Here is a 20,636-nt window from a genome sequence, read left to right on the forward strand (position 1 = left end):
TAGACTAATGGTGAATTTATACTGGAGCAGCACTTTGCATCATACAGCTCCAGTTTTCTTTTCTTTGATGTGGTACTAAGAGCCTAAAGCTGGACTGGCTGTGTTGTTGAACCATGCCCTCATTAATTTACTGTGTTTGTATTGAGTTGCAGTGAACTCCATACAGTGCACACACAAAACTTTGCAACATATATTTGTTAAGCAGATATTTCAGCAAAGAAATAGTAATGGAGTTGAAGTAATTGAATATGTTACAGCTAATGCCATTTTCATCTACAGTTTAAATTAAACAACAGTTTGCTCTGGTCACACTTGGTTGACAACCTAATACCATATATATCTCTATATATGCATGGTTGTAGAAGAAATTTGACTGTGTGAATCTATTTATTATTTATAAATATTACTGAAATTAGCATTTTGTACATTGAGGTACTATTGTGGTTCATCAAAAGCCTGTTCTTAAATTTCCATTTATTTCTGAGTTTTAAGTCATTTAATTTTCATGTACCTTCTGACACTGAAAATAGTTATTTTTTTCCACTTGAGAGACACCTATGCATTATGGGAACTCAAGCTTTAGGATTGACGCAATTGAAAATACCTTTTCCTTGGAAACTTAAATGCTTGATATATGCTCTCTGTTTCTAAGGAATACAGGTTAGAGTTGTTAGCTTGCAAAAAGTTTCTATATCTCTACTCTTCATGGTTTTGTCTACATACACTTGTAACAAAGATTGCAAACTATATATAGCAATCTTATTTACAGGTATTTAGATGTGTCACCATCGGGTATTTGACCTTTTTTGAGCACTGGAAAAGGTCTTAAAAAGAATCAGTTGATTTCAGAATTGTATATCAAAGCTATAGGTTTATTAGATTCAATAGCCAATTTGGAAATGTACTTTTTCTAAAATTATTATGTTTGGTACATTTTGACTTTACAGTTCCTTTTCTTTGTTTTTTTTTCTCTTTTCTAAAAATGCTCGAGGGATGTAGTTCAAGATGAAGCAATCGTTCATAGATTCTCTTGGCCAGTGCATCCTTCTAGTTCAATCCCATATTTGGGAAATGTAATCAAAATTGTTTAGTACTGATCTTACTGATTAATTCTGCCAGCCACAGTTCTTAATATATGCTGCTGTAGCCAGAGTTGTACATTTGTAAAGCCTGCAGTGGGTATATATGCTAAAAATATGGTCATCTTGGAAAACGATGTTGTTGTGTGGATGTGCTAAGCATTTACAAGGACCAGTCAACAATCAGCTAGTTTGTGCATGCTGTGTCCTTGGAACAGACTGTGCTAGTTTATTAAATTTGCCCTAGATTGTTACTGACTGACTGAATGAAGGTAGGGGTCAGCTAGAGAAAGGATGCTCACTTTTTATTTGGATAATGAATTTTTTAAAATTGATGGGAAAATGTGAAGATTGGACTTCAAAAACCTTTTAAACAGCTTTTAGCCTGTGAGGAAGTTGTGAACACGGTCTTCTAAGAAAATGCATATAGGCAAGACATAAACAAGAATTATTAAAATAGTGATTTTTAAACCTTATTTTCTTCCCCACCATATTGTTCTCACAGCTCAAATCATCTCATATGCTGCATTTCTCCACTCCAAGAATTTCAAGTCCCATCCTCCGCACCATGAACCCTATAGCCTATGTATCCATCCACTTGGACCCTCTGAAAGAGGCTGGTTTACCAAGGAGTCAGTCAGCTGAGAGCCACTCCTCTTCCTCCTGCTCAACTGGTCGTAGGCAGCTTCCTGTCATTCCCTGTGGCAACAAGTTCCCCCCTGTCATTCGCATCTCAAAAGCACAACTTCAGCAGGTGAATAAGCTTTGTCTTCATAAAAGTGACTGCGTTGTAGCAGTCATCTACAAAGTTTAACATTTTCAGTTGCTCTGCATACTCTGGTAGTAGGCATATGCTAGTCATACTGCTGTACACAATATCCTAAAAAATATTTTGAAATATCAAGTTAGGGAATTAGAATGGATCTTACTTAGGAATAGAGACAGGAATACTCTATGAGGAAGATGTATTGTCCCACTTAGAAGAGGTAAAATTAGAGAGAGGAATATTTAAAGAGCTGTTATTCAGGTTATGATCTGAAGCACCAAGCATCTCTAGATGTTCTAGAAGACAGATGTATACACTTCCTCAGAGGGATTTTTCTCTTGAAAAAGGTAGGATTATAAAATCTAGAAAACAGATTTTTGCTTCTTTCAAAACTAAGATTAAAATATCTCTTTTTAAATGTGTTTCTATAATCAGTACTAGGTGGGTTTTGAATTGTGAATACGTATTAAAATTTGGACTACCTTAAATGATTTTAATGTGCGAAGAAGGGATCTAGAGGTAGTCACATTGTTAATTCAGGAATGAACGAAGTGAATTGTTCCACTGCTTGCAGTATACAAAGCAAAGATGGGAATTATCAGGAGTCATAGCTAATGGAAAATGTCACTGGAAAAAGGGGACTTTCCGTAGTTTTGTATTCCCAGTTTCATTTCAATATCAAAAAGATGAAGGCTTAGAATCATAATTGAAATTAACCATAATTTGTATATTAGTCACAAAAATACTGAAATTTGCTAAGCAGCATGAGCTTGCATTGACTGGTAAAGCAGTATGACTTAGCATTAATGCATAAGACCATAACATATCATCATCATTTTACCACTAATATTTCATTTGGATTATATTTTGTGTTGCCTTTTATTTCCAATGTATTTTTCAATATAAATATTTCTATGTGAAAGACTTATTTTTTGTCAGTGAAGCATGCACAGGAGTATTGATATTAAAAGTAATCCATCAACATTAGCTTCTTTCAGGCTTCCATAGGATCAGTGATGAGTGATAACAAGCCAAAGGAAGTAGCTAGTGTACTTGTGTCAGCACTTTGTCTGTTAACTCAAAAAGCAGTGTTTTTTTCTGCAACTCCTGGCTACTTTTTATTTGAATATAAAAAAAAATAGTTCTGCCCTCAATGTATGGAAATGGACAAACAGTATCTCCCAGATACTGATTGTTGTGAACTTCATGGGATACTCAAATACCACATTCTTCACGATGACTGGCATATTGACTAGGGAAAAAGACTTAGGAGAAATGAACTCATTAGAAGTTAAGCTTCAGTATTTTTCAGGATTATGTTGTATCCCAGGATGGAAAACAACCTTAATTTTTTTTTTTGCCTGTATACCTATGATTTAAATTTTCCAGTCAGAATGTATTGCAGGTATAATTAGCAAACTGCTCACAATCCTCAGAGAAAGTAGGTTGGCACAGAGGGTCTTCTCTGGCTTCCTTAGTACCCAGCAAATGAATACAGCTGCAATATTAATAGGGGCTGCAGTGTAATAAGCTTTCTTGTCACGTGAAAAAGAATCGGTATTGTGCCAGGTGCTGCTACTGAGTGGAGTGAGGATTACATGTAGCATTCTCAGCCTCCTCTTTCTTTTTACCTGGTAAGTCCACAACTGCCGTGTTCTTTTTCGAGCTGTGATTTTGAAAGTCCTGACTCTGAGAATTAACTTCCAGTTTTTCATTTGCTGTGGAAACTACAAGCACGTGATTCTTTAGTTCATTCAAACAATGAAGGCCTCGTGTACTTTATGGCTCACTGAAGAACTGAAATACTTTTGCAGGTCCTTCTCTTTTCTACAGTGCAGTAATGTTAGGTACTTAGCAAGCTAGAAGTTCCAGCAGCGTGAAAGATGAATATGCATGTTAATAACCTAAAGCTTTTTTCCAGTTAAATATTTAAGAGAATTTTAATGTCATTCTATATTATTCTGTGTAAATATTTAGTACTGAATATATTTTTGTACATTTCCTGCTGTTTGCAATTTGTTTCAGCATTCATAACTAACAAATTGCAGAGGCCAGGGATGTGCGCTCTTGAATTTAGTTTCACATATTAAAAAATGAAAAATTATACATTTGTTCCTAAAATCAAGCAAAGGGCTTTTCTTTCCTGATTGTTGATGTATGAGGGCTCAGGAAGTGTAACCCACCTTCCTCTAGTTGGATATCAGATAGAGGAGGTCATGGAATTCTGTATATTCTCTGCTCACTAGTATGGAGAGAGTATAGGATGTAGGTCTACCTTTATTTGTTCGATAAAAAGAATTCAACTCTTGCCATACATATATTATGGAAGAGAATTGGAGTATTTTGCTTCGACTTTCCCTAGTTATTCAACCTGCAGCATAAAGAAAGAGTCTGGCAGTATTAGAGCTGACAAAAACCAGAATGAATTCTTTGACTACTTGAATCTAAAGAGAGGGGCTATAGTGCTATTAGCATCCTTTTCCTCTGCGGTACAATTTTTCATGGCCAAACTGTACCACAAATACTCTTGAAACATAACCCTTTTCTTTCTTTCTGTTAATTTTTCATCCAGATAAGTTCTCTGAACTCTGCTCATTAGAGGACTGCGTAGAGTGTTGTGTGAGGTCAATGGAAAAGGTGATGTGAGTGCAGAAACTACTGGCTAGGGCTGTGTATGAAGACATTGCTTAGGTAGACATTGTGCTAAATGTGTAACGGTGTCTTGAGAAAAAAATCAGAATCAGTGACTTCAGATTTTGATCTCTATGGTTTCTCAACTGTAGTTCTTCAGTAAGACAGTGAACAACTCTTCTGGCCATGGCAGCCATCGAGAATATTTCTAAACTGGCTGCTATATGATAAGATTCAGCCCTTAACAAAGGTAGATTCCAGTTTTGTGTGTCATTCTGGCATATTTTAATTTTTCCATGTGCTTAATGACACATGTACAAGGTGGCTAATTTTAATTTAATGATTTTGTGGTTATTAATTGTGTTATGGAAAGATAATCTGTATCTCTCAGATCAAGCAATCAGAATGAGTTGGCACTTACACAAATATTTTCTCTTATGTCTTAATTTTCTCAAATTTCTACCTTACTGGAACACTTTAAAAATTATTTTATAGTTATATTATTATTTACAAAATGCTCTGAAATCTTCCCACACAAGATGCTATGGAAATGCAAAGTATCATACTCATATTCATATCCAAGATGAGAAATAATATACTGATCTGAGTTGAAAAATTTACCTTAATTTTTAAGCATCTCACTGGAATTCAGGGACCTATGGAAGAATAAGGTAAGACTTCTTGACGTGTTCAAGGGGTATTTAGAGAAAGAATGCATATCCCTTATAACTGTCTTTTTATTTTGGGTGTTTTTAGGTTTATGAGCCCAGAGTGCACGTAAATGTTATGAAGTAATTTTGGCAGGTTTCACTAGTCTGCAATAGCAAGAGATAAATGTTTACGTTGGTTTTCACATTTAACAATCTCTTTTAGAACCACAAATAAACAAACAAAACCCCAAAGATGCTCCTCTCTTGTTAAAGTGTTCTTTTAAAAATATTTTTAATTTGTCAGTGGCATTAACTTGAAGTTGTCATGTGCACTAGGACACTTAGTGCAACTAGTTAACACTGGATACTTAGAACTCAACTAGTTAAAATATTGTACCTATCCATTAAAAATGTTAGGGGTGGATATATTTGTCCAAAATCCTTTTCAGAGTTTCAGTTTCAAGACATGGTATATTATCAAATAGATGTGTCCTGGAAGGAAAAGAGGGAAAAGCTTTCCAGCAAGTCTATTTTTTTACTGCTGCCATGGTCAAAGTTGGCTGTAGCTAAAAGGGTTCTGATTTCACGGTTTACAGAATTGTTACGCTCCACTATTCCCTATCAGGACGGAAGCTATATTGAGTCAGCATGAGGTTTAAGTTAGGTTTTTCCCAAGAGGCTGCTAATACTGTTTACAACATTGGGTTTAATCAAGGTAGAAATTTCAATGAGTTAATCCAGCTCATAGCTACTGGAACTGTTCATACACAGTAGATCTGATTTTGTTAATTAGGGAAAATGTGCAGAAGTTATATCATCCCATTCATGATAGGGTAACTGTTAATAACTGTTAATTTTTCAATAAATTTTAACCTGAAAATTAAGTTGCTGTGATGTTACAGCCTTCACTCATCATCAGTGAAAGTAAGTGTTTGATAATGCTTATGACCAGATTTAGAGGCAAGCTCAAATTCAGAATTCTTACTGTTTTTAGTTGTTACTGTTAGGTTCTTGAAAGGCAATTGACATATGATCGATTGTCATAGAGTGTCATTATTTTCTTCATTAGTAAGTCTCCCTGGCACATGTCAATTTTGTCATACCAAAACACATAGGATGAGGAATATCAGGAAGCATTATTTTAGAAGCAAAAAGAGGATGTCTGGAAGACGCACATAAGTTCATGAGTTACTCCCATTCTTTTAAGCAACTGGCTTTTATATTAATAATGATGTTTCTTGAATAGTTTTCATCTACACATTCTCTTTCTAATGCAAACAAATAAAAAGTTTTATTTGTTGCTTTTATGCAAGTGGCAGAGGCGGTTGCTTGATACGTAGAAATTAGATGCTGCTTCCAAGGCTTAGTATGGATTTTTGTCTGAAGGGGAGAAATTCTTCAGCTGTGCTTTTGCTGTAAAAAAGAATTAAAAATTACAGCATGTTAGGTTAGCTGTTCTTTCAATGGAAACTTTCCAAGTTGTAAATTAAGGACTTAACAGTTGAGGATGAGCTGTCAGTATGAATGTCTCAATTTTTTTCACATAGTGTGTTGCCCCTAGAGAACACATCCATTTTAATGACAGAACCCTCTTGGCCATTCTCCTTCTGCAGGTTTCTCTATCAGAAGCAGCAGAAAAGTCATAATGAAGGTCAGGACAATAAGTTAGCCTTGGTAATGGCATCCACATACATTGATCATGTAGGAAAAAAACCTATAAAAAGTTATTAATTGTTTTAAATGTTTGTGTTTTCTGGACTCCACAGTACTTTTAAGATTCCCCAGATTCATAACCACATTGTTGATATATTCTTGTCTGTCCTTGAAGTGACCAATTTTTTTAAAAAATAATGCTGATCTTATCCCAAACACACATGATTGAATACATTTTTCTAGCATCATAATTCACTAGCATAGAATAAGTGAAGATGTTTCAGGAAACCGAAATGGTCTGTGGGATTTTCCATGGAGAGCTGATCAACTTTGTGTCAACAATAGTTTCCATGATGACAATTCATACAGTAATCTTCTTGAAATAAATAGATGGTCACAATTCAGAGCATAATGCCCAAGGACTAATGATTATTTCTCAGGTAATTAAGGTATACTTGATATAATTAAATTTTAATTATAAAATTTAATTTTTTAAATCAGGATTTCAAGCTTGAAAATGAAATTTTATGTGTACAGTAATCTAAATCATGCTGAAATTAGCATTTGTATTAAAATTATACTTGCATGGTTTCATCCATTCTTCCAGTATGTTTGATTCATCCATGGAAATTTTAGTGTTCACAGATTCTCACTCATGCAAGCGTAACACAACTGTGGGCACCATGTGCTAATATAGTGCCAATCTTATAACTGGATAGAACTGGATTTAATTTATTACAACATAAAAATGAGTGGATTCACTGTCTGACTAGAGTATCAGAAGTCAGGAAGACTCTTAATTTTCATTTGTTTTTTTTTAATTTGTTGTTGGAGATTTTTTTAGAGTGTTGCTGTTTGAATGTGAAACATACTTTTACCTTTACAAAAAATAAAAAATGTGGTGGAAATAGCAAAACTGAAGCATAAGTATAGCACAGCACTGATCTAGAATTAGACAGTGGCTGACAAGAATCAGATACAAACAGAAAAAAATGACATATTTGAAATCAGCACATGGGTATTAAGGCTGATCTTATGTATGAATTACCTGACACTTTGTGATTACCCTTTATTGGAATTGATATATTGGAGAGGAATAGTCAGAATTAATCAAAACATTAGTAGCCAGACCCCACTGCTATTGCACATAAAAACAGTTATTATGTGAGTGAGAGTCTCTGTGTCTGTCTTTTTTTCATAACAAATGAATACTATTTACTTGGAGTGAACTTGGGTTTAGAATAAAGGATTTCAAATGAATTTTTCAAAGACAATACTAGGGTTATTTTTTTTTTTTTAAAGAAAAAGTACTGATCCTTAATAACAAGGTATAATGTGGCTTTGAAAATCAGACTTCAGAGTTTTCCTGAGGAAGTATTACCGTAGAATCATAGATTGGTTTGGGTTGGAAGGGACCTTAAAAATCGTCTAGTTCCAAGCCCCCTGCCGTGGATGGGGACACCTTCCACTAGACCAGGTTCCTCAAAGCCCCATCCAGCCTGGCCTTGAACACTTCCATGTTTTTATTGTTTCTGAATGTTGCAGATATTCTCTCTGTAGGGACAGATAGTAATATAGAGCTTAGCTTCAAAAAGATAATTCAAAAGTAGTAAAAATTGTTTCTAAAGTAACAAAAATATCTACTAATATTTCTCACAGCTATACTAATATATACTAATATTTCTCACAGCTGCTGAAACGAAGTAAGGCTTGCTTAAAGATGCTTAGATTATTATTAGCTATGATAATAGCTGTGAAAATATTTTAACTGCCATAAATATACCCAAAGTGGTTGCACCATTAATTAAGAAATAAATGTCACTTTTTACTTAATGTGTCCTCTGTTAGAGGAGGAACCTTCTAATATGCAGTGTTTTATTTTGCTTAACTGAATACCTAAGTATATCTGAACAGCAGAGTCCCTACGTATACTTGAACGTAGCCTCTCATAGAGAACTAATTAACATCCTATTGAAGATTGTTAGATATTTTATAAAAATCTAGATTTAGAAATGCTGAATATATTGTGCTACTTAAAGTGTGATATGAACTCAACTGGCTTTGTTACTAAACCCACAGTCCTCATGGAATCCGTAGTTTCCAGCTTTCCAGAGAAAAAAAGTCTCCATGCGGCCAAGCTTCTGAAAATAGTTCTTAATCTTTAGATCTTTTGTGACTTTAGAAAATAACTGTGGAAAGGTATAAATGCAGTTTCTGTAAGGAATGGAATAATAGCATGAGGTGGGATCATGAAATAGGCTTCAGTTGCCATCTTTTCACATCTCTGAACTGTGCATTAAGGGAAATTCATGCTTTCTTTGTTAGAAGAAAACTGTCTGTGGGACTCAAGAAAAATATTACAATTCCGGCCCATTTTTTATAGGAGCATATGACAGGAGTATTGTGTGAGTGTTATGAAGTAATAGTCTGTAAGCGCTGTTGCTTCCCAATTCTCCAACAATGCAAATAAATTTCAAGTATATTCCTCAATTGTTTTGTGCATTGTATAGAAGTAGTTTCAAATGAAATGAGTACTTGTTTTAGTCACATTACCAAGCTAATTAGCCACTTATTACCATGTCGTTCGTTATCTAAAAGCAGTTGAAGATATTGCTTTTAGAGCAATCAATATTTGCCCTGTTGGATGTTTGAGGATATGGGTTTATGTTACAATGAAAAGTCTTCCTTTACCTCATAAGTGGCGTAGGAATACCTGAAAAGAGAAGATATTTAAAGAATACTGAAATTAAGCCATGATTAATAAGCCTTAAAGAAAGACTGCACACACAGATCTATATGTTCTTTGTCCTCAAATGATACATATCACATTAGAGAATACAAAAACACAGTGGCCTGTACTTTCGCAACTCTGCATCTGTGTTCCATCCTCTTCCCATTTCTTGCAGCCTCCATATAAATAAATGCAAAAATTACCATTATGGAATAGCAGAAAGAATATATCTGTAGAGCTGTGGAGAGCAACATGCTCCTCTTTTCAGATGGACATAAGTAAGCCTTCATATGTTACTTCTCTTTAGTTTAGGATTAGTGCCTGTCATGTGTGAATTTTTAACAACAGAAGGTAGTATCCTGGGGACTACCAGTTCCTACAAATGCCTGCAATGCTCATAGTACCAACTATATGGGACTATTGTAAGGGATTCAGTATCAAAACTTACAGTTGTCTCTGGTCTTATGTTCCATAACACCATGAATTACACCCATATATTTCTTCTGTTTATCCCCATATTAGTTTATCTGTAGAAATAGCCAATGTAGTTTAGTAAATCTATGATTAATTGCATTTAACTTTTTCCCTGCTGTGAATTTTATCTGGGAAGGGAATGTAAGGGATACAAAGGATTAAACTCTAAAAAGTCAGTAGGCATTATAGTAGTAGGTAAGGAGGATTTTGAAAAGTAGGAGGGCTGTTCTGAACAGTAGGCTAGGTGAGTTGTCTACAGAGATGTGAGCATAGCAGTAGTTTATTCACATAGCAGTAAATTAGAGACACTAGTAGTAAATTACAGGACAGTGTACTAACGTGCCCTTTACACTCTCATACAAACTGCAATTCAGATTTCTTTGCAGAGGCATATAGTTGTGCAAGGAAATAGAAATTAAGTGATATAGGTAAAGAAAAGCTTCTGAATTAAGAAGAAGCTGGTGAACTGGAAAGATTCAAGGAGGTTGATTGGTATTGCAGAAGTTGCAGACTCATACAAACATCAGTCATATTAGCTCTATCACCTACCAGGAATGATAAATTAAAAAGAGAAGCAGGGAAAAGATAAAAGATACCTTAGATTTGTTCTCATAGATACACAAACTTTACTAGGGTGGGAAAGAAGTTCTGAACAGTAAACTTCTGCTTGCAGAAGAGATGTTTACCTGCTGGTGTTGTACAATAATCCATATTCACACCGTTAGATCTTTCAGACTTAGCAACTTTGCAGACCAAAACTCAGTATTTCACTCCTCTGCAATTTGCTTATATGTTCACAGAGGATTTGATCCAAGCATATCACTTGCTATTGCAGCCTGTCAAAGGTTTAAAGGGAGGAAAGTTTGTCAGGTGTCATAAAGGATGTTCAAGAGATATTTTTGTTGTTGTTTTGTTCTTTTTCCTTCTTACCATCCCACTCACCATCTTGTAAAGTTTCTTGAAGAAAATGCAGTCTGATTTCTCATCTTGGTTAAGAGCTAATTTGAGAAATCGGAAAGGAATTAAGAAATTGTCTACGGAAGGCCAAAGGATTCAAGACTGTGGTGGTAATAATTTCATTCAAATATTTCTGAGTGAAAGGAGGACCTCAAATTCACTGTTCCTTGTATTGTCTGAGCCATTTTCAGTAATCTGTTGTATCACATGACTTCTGTTGAAGTATAGGAATTGTGATAATTGAGTACCTACTGTTATAAATGGATTATCATAGCGAGCGGAGAGGCAGTATTTAAAATTCTTTTCCCCACGTTTTTCATAGTAAATGAATTGTCCACATCATATTGTAATGTTTCTTCCTCAGGTTCAGTATTTTACAAAATTGACATGATTAGCCATAGATACCTCACAGGATAAGATTTTAATTAGTCGCAGAAGAAAATTAAGTATGCGGATTATTTATTATTATGATTTTTTAAAAAAAAATTACATATTACGCCATGTATTATTTGTTTTGTACCTAGATATGTATTGAACAACCTTGAGATTTCTGTCTTCCTGAATTAGACTAAATGATAATTTAAATCGGTGTATTTTGCATGTCTCAAGATCAGCCCTCCTCAGACTCTTTGATTATGATTTCTGTCTTGCAAGTTTTCACAAACAAGAGCGCAAGAAGAAGACTATTTACGGGATAATTAAGGGTACAGGATTATACACTTTTTAAAAATTGTTTAAGGAATTCAAAACTTCCTCCAGTCTTTTTACTTAGAATCCTGCATAGTGTGAATCATGAAGTTATCTGTAGTGGCCAGCCTTGTAAAGAAGCTGATGCTTTAGCCAAGGAAATCATATAAGGAGCCTTAGGAGGACTGTCCACAAGTTTATTCCATTTCTTCAATAACTGACTATTACATCCAAGTTCTTCCAAATGAAAGCATCTATATCCCTGCCCGTGGCAGGGGGATTGGAACTAGATGATCTTTAAGATCCCTTCCAACCCAAACCATTCTATGATTCTGTGATTTAACAGGGTTCAGTTCTATATATGTTCTGTTTTCTCATACACATTCTCAGATTTTTTAAAAATTGACCTTGCTCTTTTGTTTCTCTCTTAAAGCTGCACCTGAAGTCATAGCAACCCTTGCATGAAAGGCACTTCTGTTTAAATTTCTTGCACATGTAGGGGAGATGCCAAGCCCAATGGGGACATTTAAGTCTTGTGCTTTGAGAAGACTAATAAGAGCTTTATTGACCACCCGAGAAAACAACTTTTGTTTATTAGTGAACACAAATCAAGAAAGTTATATATGTGTTCAAAAAGCCGTTTCTGAAACTGTGAACTGCTCAGTAGTACCAAGTCTTTGATGATACTTAGTCATCCAGTATCCTTTTCTTTCCTTCACTTGCTTAATGTTTTTCTTTCACAAATAGCTCCTACTTGTTCTATTGCAGGTTGTTCAACAAGCTTATTCTGCTATTTCTGGAGTGCAAGGGTTAAATCTGGATTGGCCAAGATAGGCCTGAAAGACTAGGAAAATTCTCCAGATGTGGCAAAGGAGGATTTAAATGCAGTTGCAGCCCTTCTGGAAATGTACCAAGATGATAAATATCCTCCTAAAAGCAAATAACTACAGTTGTCTTACCTCTGGAAATTAGGAGGACACCAGAACCATTCTATTCTAAGGGAAGCTGTGCTCCTTCAGATACGCAGAAGACAACTCTATTTTTTTTTCATTCCCGGGTTATTTGAGTTGGCAACCAGACTAGCTTATCTAGTGAAAAGTTTGGAAAATGAGATATTTTACAAGGTTCCTTACTTTGGAGACACTGTCTGCAGCCCTGAAGAACAAGGTACTTCGGAAACAAGCTGGAGACAGAGCTGAGTGGACAGCAAGTGCCCAAGTGATCTCTCCAAAATCTGAACCTGCTATTCCAAAGACAATAGTGCATTAGAATTTCCTGAGCCCGCTTTTACCCAGCTTGTAGTTGAGAATTTATAAGAGATCTGATGATTTTTGTGTCACAGGCCAAAATATGTTCTGTCATGTGAAAGTGGGTCAGTCCTTCAGTGTATAATACCTGGAGATGTGAGCAACTTCCTAGAGATGTATGGAAACCTATGGAATAACTGCCCTAGATATTTTGTCTTAATTTTTTTATCCAGTTTTATCCCTTTTCCTTTCTCTGCAGAGTTCTTGCTAAACTTTTTTTGTTTAACACTCAAGATTTAGGCACTAATTGACCTAATCATGGTGCTTTTAAAAAAAAATTCTATTTATTTCCTCTGTTTGTTCTGTAGCTGAACTGATGTGCTTGGATTCTCTCACAAGAAAGCTTTTGAAGTAAGAAAAACTTTTCTAACTCAAAAGGGAAATAGTGTTTCTTTCAGAGGAAAGAGCCCAGACTGAGAGTAAGAGGAGATGAGGAGGACTGTTTTCCCAAAACTTAAGTAGATTGTTTCTTAGTGTAAGTTTGCCTTAATTCAGCAAACATGAAGGGACTGTATTGGCCCAAGCTTGAAAACAAATTATTAGGGAGACAAAAAATACTTTCTTGCTGGAGGTCTCAGTGGTTTGTGGGGTTTTTTTTTTTTGTTTGTTTGTTTGTTTAGGGGTTTTTTTCCTATTTCAATAAATCTCAACTTGGGGAAGGTGCTACAGACATCTTAGGTCTACTTGGGAAAACAGGAGTTCAATTATGTTACATTTCTGCTTTTTTTTTTTTTTTCTTCTTTCCCCTAGTGAAAAATACCACTTTCTGTAGCCTAACAGCTAATTCTATTATAAAACTAAGAAAATATTTTTCTCCAAATTTTATTCCAAATTTTTTAAAAAATGTGATTCCATGTGATTTTTTAGGTTAAAATCCAAAAACTGCACTGGTAAATTAGAGAGCTTCAGAATACATTTTCTAGTGTAGAAATAATTTATTTAACATAAATAATTGTCCTCTCTTTAATTCAGCTTTATGCCTGTGATTTGTGTTTCATGTTTTGTTCTAGTGAACTGTTTATAATATCAGTCAAATGTTTGTGTTTCATGGAGGTAAATGTGCACCCATAATGATGGAAGTTTTGTTATACAGGACTATGAAGAATATGCAAAAAAAAAAAAAGATATCAGCAAGAATTTCAGTGAAGCTATTACACTCATATGGGAAATCAGGGTATATCTCATTCACTGTCAGTTCCCATTTCTTATTTTGGAGAATTTTTCTGTATTTGTAAAGCTTGAGTAAACTGTATTTTTTAGGAGTCCTAACAGATAAGCTTGGTTTCTACCACCCAGTAATACTGATGTAATAGCTCTTGCAAAAGCCCATTAAGCTCAGCAGCATGTATAATTTCTGCAACAAGGTCACATCAAATCTGTTTTGTAACACAGCAGAATCCTGGCAACACTGGAAATAGGCTACTGCTAGTTGTCTCTTCTGCCATCAGTGCATCAAGGAGGTCTTTATGTTCAAACCTGGATTCCAGTCTTCCACTCTCTGAGTATTACAAACTCAAACTGTGTCAGATTCATGAGGCTAAAGAATACAAGGAAAAGAGCTGAATTCTCTCTCCATGTAGAGAAAGATATAAGGGTAGCCCCTTCATTTTTTTACTGTTTATACCAAATCACTCAACCCTATATGTATAAACCAGACTCTAGGACTCCTCTTCACTTGAGAGTGTGTTCCTCCCTTGGCCATAAAGGTAAAACTCTTAGTTTTGCGTGTCCTCTTCCACCCTCTGACCTAATGACTTCTGCATTTATGTCTGTATAGTGGCCTAACTTCAGTGGAGAGGATGAGAAGGAACTCCTTTCTGGTTTTGTCCATACTTGGTGGGAACTGGGGGAAGTGGGCTTATGTCCTTCAGCTGGAGGGAGACCTGAATGCAGGTTTCCCATTTCCTGGACATGTGCTCTAACAATTAAGCTACGTACTAAGCTGTGAGACAGCACTCATCATAACCAACTGTTTTTCAAAGGGACTTTGACACAATACTATAAATAGGTTTTAGGAGTACTTTAAGCATATCTATTGGATTAGACCCACTAGGGGATTTAGATGTGTGAATATTTAGTTTGTGAATCTCTTAATGACCTTAGGTAAGGAGATGTCCTAACCAGGTTGTTTAGTTAAAATGAGGCATATGTTTCTATAGGGAAGGTAATAGCTAAAATTTGGGTACTTAGGAAAGCTTTTCTGGACAAAAATGTAGATATTATGGGTATGGGTGTATTTAATTAGGTAAATAAAGTTATTTATTAATTCTTGTGTTAACAAATTATCTAAATGCTGCCTAAATTGAATTTTAAGTCCGTTCCTGAATCTAGACCTCACTGTGTTCTTTGTCCTTTGTACTTGTCTAAAAATATTGTTGTGTACTTGTTAAAGATTTCACATTTATATACAACTTATTCTAAGAGTATTCAAGCCAATGTAAAATAAATAAAAAGCCTACCTGTTTGGCTGGATCTCATTTCCAAGAGGGTTACTTGGTAACTGCAACATTTTCTACTGAGATTATGTTTGTTTTCATCTGTTACACATTTCTGTCTTGGGATGATCTAATTATCTAGATGTAAATTATGAAGTTAGGGATTATTTGAACATTGTGATTCATAGGAGTCATTATATAATGTATCTTGAAGACGTGGAATCAAAAATGCTCTTTAAAGAATATTACCTGTATGACATTCCTGAGTTTCTCACCTTTTCCTTCTCTAATTTCCAATGCAGGTAACAATACCCAGACAGTCAGTGGCATCCACACAGTCTGCTTCAGAGAGCTTTCATTATGGTCACCAGCTAGAGAAAAGAGAGCAGGATGCTCAGTCTATGGAACACACTGTGGAACTTTCCTCTCCAAAGGAAAGTTTGCCAGGTTTGGCTGTGACAGAAGAAGCACTTCCAGCTAGTGACATCAGACCAGATTTGGTACCTAATATCAGCAAAGAGGTGCTTGACAGGGAAGGACTTGTCAAAGAATGTGTCAACATCCTGGACTGTGGCCAAAAGGACCTACCTGAACAACACAGTGGGATACAGGAAGAGAAAGAACTTGAAAATATTCCTGTAGAGGAGACTAAGGAAGAAAAGCTTCCAGTGGTTTCTGAGGATGCCGTTGAAATGCTAAGCAAAGAACAGCATTCATCTTTGCCAGGAAATTCAAAATCTGTGGAGGAAGAACCTCTAACAAATACTGAAGCTTCTGAAGAATCAAAGCTGAGGCCTGTCTGTTTGGTGCCAAATCAAGATGAGGTTTTGAAGTCGATAGCACCTAAAACATCAGAATTTTCTCCCTCAAGACTTAACAAACTACGTGTTAATAGACAAGCAAGCAAAATAGCACCAGTTCAGGAAAATGGTTTTCATTCTGCTAAGGACGAGGTCCATATCCAAGACTTGAAATGCCACCAAGTGGCCCTTACTACTTTTTTGCACCAGGAGGACAAAAAAGAGAAAAGTGCTCCCAGAAATGGAGAGTTATTCCACTGCATTTCAGAAAATGAGAATTCTCATCGATCTAAGAAGGACTTAGTTAAATCTCCTTTTGTATTCAGGCAGAGCCGAATCCCAGTTTTAGCACAAGAGATGGACTCAACGTCAGAGTCCTCTTCTCCTGTTTCAGCAAAGGAAAAGCTTCTTCTAAAAAAGGCCCATCAGACAGACTTGGTCAGACTACTTATGGAAAAGAGACAGCTCAAGTCTTTCCTTGGTGACCTCTCAAGTGCCTCTGATAAGTCACTGGAGGAAAAAATGGCTGCTGCTCCGGTACCATTTTCTGGGGATGATGTCTTATCCTCATTTTCTAGATTGACACTGGACTCTCATTTCGGCAAGCAGACAGAAGATAGCTCTTTATCTCCAAGCAGCCCTCAGTCCAGAAAAAGCAAGATTCCAAGGCCAGTGTCCTGGGCAACCACTGATCAAGTCACTAGTTCAAGTTCAGCTCAGATCTTTCCTCGGCCACCACCAGGAAAACACCCTACTAGAGCTGGAGTAGAAGCTAGGTAATGCAGAGAAAATAGAAATACATTTTCAGGTTGAAAATGGATTTGAGATAGACTGCAGTTACTATGTAGTATGTAATCCTATAGAAGTTCCATCCTTTATTTTTGTGAAAATACTGGGCTTCAGTTCTCTGAGTAATCTTACATTGTTGGAGGATAATGAGAGGCTGTTACACAAGAATTAACTTGCTTCACCGTTAAACCTTGTACATCAAATAGATGTGTATTCAACAGTTTGAAACCCGTCAACCTGTAACTAAACTTTCACACTTTTTTTAAAGTGAGGTCACTTTTCCAGAACTGTTGGTTATTTACAAACCCAGAGAAATCAATAGGATCTGTCATGCCCAGTCCCTTTGAAAATTAAACTGTTCTTATTGTAGAGATTTTAAGTATTCGAGTTTGGAGATTCCAGCCATCAGTATTGAATTAGTTAGCTGTGCTCAGATCATGGTTAATTAAAACAACTAATTAAAGGAGAGCAGAGTGAATTCTAGAAGCCCCTCTGTGCCAATTCTATATACAGACAACCACGATCTGATTTCTTCATGGCCTACATTACCAGGATAAGGAGAATTTTGATACAGTAGTGCAAAATCCTCTGAAGAAAGTTCTGGTGTGCCTTGTCATCCCTTAAAATTGTGTATAGGAGTGTACTGGTGATGTGCAGGAATGGATGTACCCCTCTGAAACAGAGGCAATAAGCACTGCACTTCAGTGCACTTCTTCCAGCACCACCAGGAAACGTCAGTTATCCTGAAAACACTTAGGCTGTTTGTGTGAGTGAGCTTATGCAAATATAAATACTGTGTTGATTTGAACAACACAGAAGCCAAAACCTAGATCCAAACACCTCTACCTTATAGGAAAGCTCAGCTACGGATGACTGTTCCACAATGCAAGCTCATCTCTAGTTTCTAGTGATACTATGTTTCTATATTAATTTCAGTAAATAGATGGGAACAGAAATAATCTTTCTTCTTTTCTTCTTAAGGTTACGCAGATACAGAGTCCTAGGGAGTAGCAGCTCGGACTCAGATCTTATCTCTCGTCTGGCTCAAATCCTACAGAATGGATCTCAAAGACCAAGGAGTTCTACCCAGTGTAAGAGTCCAGGATCTCCACATAGTCCAAAAACACCGCCCAAAAGCCCTGTCATCCCCCGACGCAGTCCTAGTGCCTCCCCTAGGAGCTCTTCTTTACCCCGTACTGCCGGTTCTTCTCCGTCCCGGGCTGGTAGACCCCATCATGATCAGAGGAGTTCATCCCCACATCTTGGGAGGAGTAAATCCCCTCCTAGCCATTCAGGCTCCTCATCTTCTAGGAGATCCTGCCAACAAGAGTACTGCTGCAACAAACCAAGCAAGAATGGTCTGAAAGGATCTGTCAGTTCCTTCCACCATTCCCCAAACACTAAGACTCCCACAGGAAAGAGCAAATCAACCACGAAGCTTAGCAGATAGGAACTGGGCCTTGACAGGTATAAAGCCTCCTCCTAAATCTGATGCATGTTGTGTCTGTGTACTGTGTATTTAAAAAAATAATCAAAAAAACTATATTTAAAAAAATGGTGTTGAATCTGCGCTTTTTAAAGAAAGTAAGCATCATAAACTATTCACGGGAAAGCATACTGTGTAAATAAGTGGCCAGGCATTGCCTAAGAGCAGGCAGCAAGCAGATCCGCAAGAGGGGAAGTAGGGGCCAGGGTAAGCATGACTAGGTAGTCAAAGAGGTGCAATGTATTTAGAGTAAAAAATATCTCTAAGGTGAGTGTTTTAAAAGGTGATTTATTTCTATGTTTTAATTTACCTAGCTAGAAGATTTGGCCTAATTATTTAAGGCCTTACATACTCAAGGAGTATGTAAGAAAACCTGAAATGGTTATTTCCGAAATGATGTCACCACTTGGGAGAGGGATACTGCTCAAGCATGTCTTTGCAGTTTTAAAAAAAGCACACAGTTTAGAAGACAATGTTATTTCTACCTTACAAGTCTCTTCCATTTTGAGCTGCATACGTCTCTGAGTCACTCAGTGCTCATCTTGTCCCCTGTCTACCATGGCAAAGATTTTTTACCTAATGAAGTATCGTATACCCTTCCCCTTCTTGACACTGATGACATTTTAAAAATTAATATTAACATTTGCCAAGATGTTTTTATAGCTATATTCTTTAGTAATTTGTTTCGTACTAATTGGGATCCAAGAAGCTAATTCACAGTTCTATATCATACACTTCTTTGGGAGTCATAGTGGAAGTTCTTCAAACCACATTTGGTTAAATTCAGAAAAGCATTCATGTCTAGGAAATGAGACAAAGGAGATGTCTGCACGTCACTGAATGTTGCAGATTTACAATAAATTGCAATGTAACTTTGAAAATAAGTTAGAAAACAGAAGTACCCTTTTTTTTTCCCCTTAATGCAGCTGCAAAAAGAACCCTTGTTACTACTAGCTTTTGTTTTTTCATTGGTTATGGATCACTTAAACCACTGATCTTACTGTGCAGAGCTGATTACCAACCAAGATTTCCTTTTTTGGTAATTTGTTTTATAAAAAACTAAAAGATGAAACGTAGATGAGGAGATTGTCTGCTTTGTGAACTTGATAGGTTATAGGTGACAGAAATATACATAACACCCTTACAAAATCTGGTTAAGAATATTACTCATCAAAGCAAAATACACAGAAAGCCATATGAGGTAATTTTTATGTTGGATTCATATCATTCTTTTGTCCAAATGTGTTTTTGATAGCCAGGCTTCGTTATTTGCCAGTAAAGTCCGTTGTGTCTAATTCCTCCAACTTTAGTAGTGACTTAATAATCTCTTGTGTTCTGCAGGATCTCTGTAGGGAATGTAACGGTACAGCACCTTTTGCTATCTTCAGAAGAGAACAGTGGGTCAGAATAGTAACACAAGAACACAAGCCTGAGAAAGATGCAGCCAGCTCTCCCTAATTATTCCTGTTGTGGGGACGCTGGAGGCATAGGAGACTTGTCAGTTGCTGATCTGCTTGCTGTAGTCATTTGCCTCTCCAGCCAGCATCTGTGCTTTTTTATTTAACCTCTGCCAAATGAATACCTTTGGATTCAAAAGGGAATATTTTGTCTCTGAGCTAACACATTCTAATGCTGCATAACAGCTGCCCTGGAGCTGCACTGAATTTCACATGCTTTGTCAGACTACATTAATTTTTTTTTTCTTTTCTTACTATGAATGTGTATATTGTTTCCCATATGTAATGTAGCACAGTGTGGAACCTTAATTTGATTCAGGTTTCAAGCACTACAGATGAATGCAATAGGTAGGGTATACCTGCTTTTTCTGAAGAAACTGTACCATTGGAAAGTCCTGTTCCTTTGTATTATATTGTATAATAGGTGCTATACCAATAATTGCATGTTCTCATGTTAAATTATATAATATAAATATTTATATATATACATATATGTATATGCTTATATAAATTCATTCTCATTATTCATTTGTAATTTACGGACCACAAATAATTCTGTTAGTACCTGAATACTTTTGGCATTACATCTTCTATTTCCCCCCAGAAATTTCTGGAATGCACAAATTCTAATAGCCTTTATACAAGATCGAAGGACTGCTGATTTCTGAACCAGCCAATGTTTTGTCTTGCAGCTTGCTTTTTTCTTTATAATTTTATGTGTGCATTTGCATATG

The 20,636-nt window shown here is 36.1% G+C and overlaps 1 protein-coding gene across 1 annotated transcript in view; it reads left to right on the forward strand.

Moving 5' to 3' along the window:
* TTBK2 (tau tubulin kinase 2) overlaps positions 1 to 18,409 on the forward strand; it is a 91,154-nt gene extending 72,745 nt beyond the window's left edge. The window contains exons 15-17 of the mRNA XM_086748751.1: positions 1,585 to 1,833; positions 15,673 to 16,946; positions 17,941 to 18,409. Coding sequence (XP_086604877.1) covers positions 1,585 to 1,833; positions 15,673 to 16,946; positions 17,941 to 18,409 — 1,992 coding nt within the window. The remainder of the gene's footprint in view (positions 1 to 1,584; positions 1,834 to 15,672; positions 16,947 to 17,940) is intronic.
* Positions 18,410 to 20,636: the final 2,227 nt, after the last annotated feature.

This window comes from Chlamydotis macqueenii, chromosome 5 (genome assembly GCF_036417535.1).
Source record: "Chlamydotis macqueenii isolate bChlMac1 chromosome 5, bChlMac1.mat, whole genome shotgun sequence".
In the NCBI taxonomy this organism is placed as follows: domain Eukaryota; kingdom Metazoa; phylum Chordata; class Aves; order Otidiformes; family Otididae; genus Chlamydotis; species Chlamydotis macqueenii.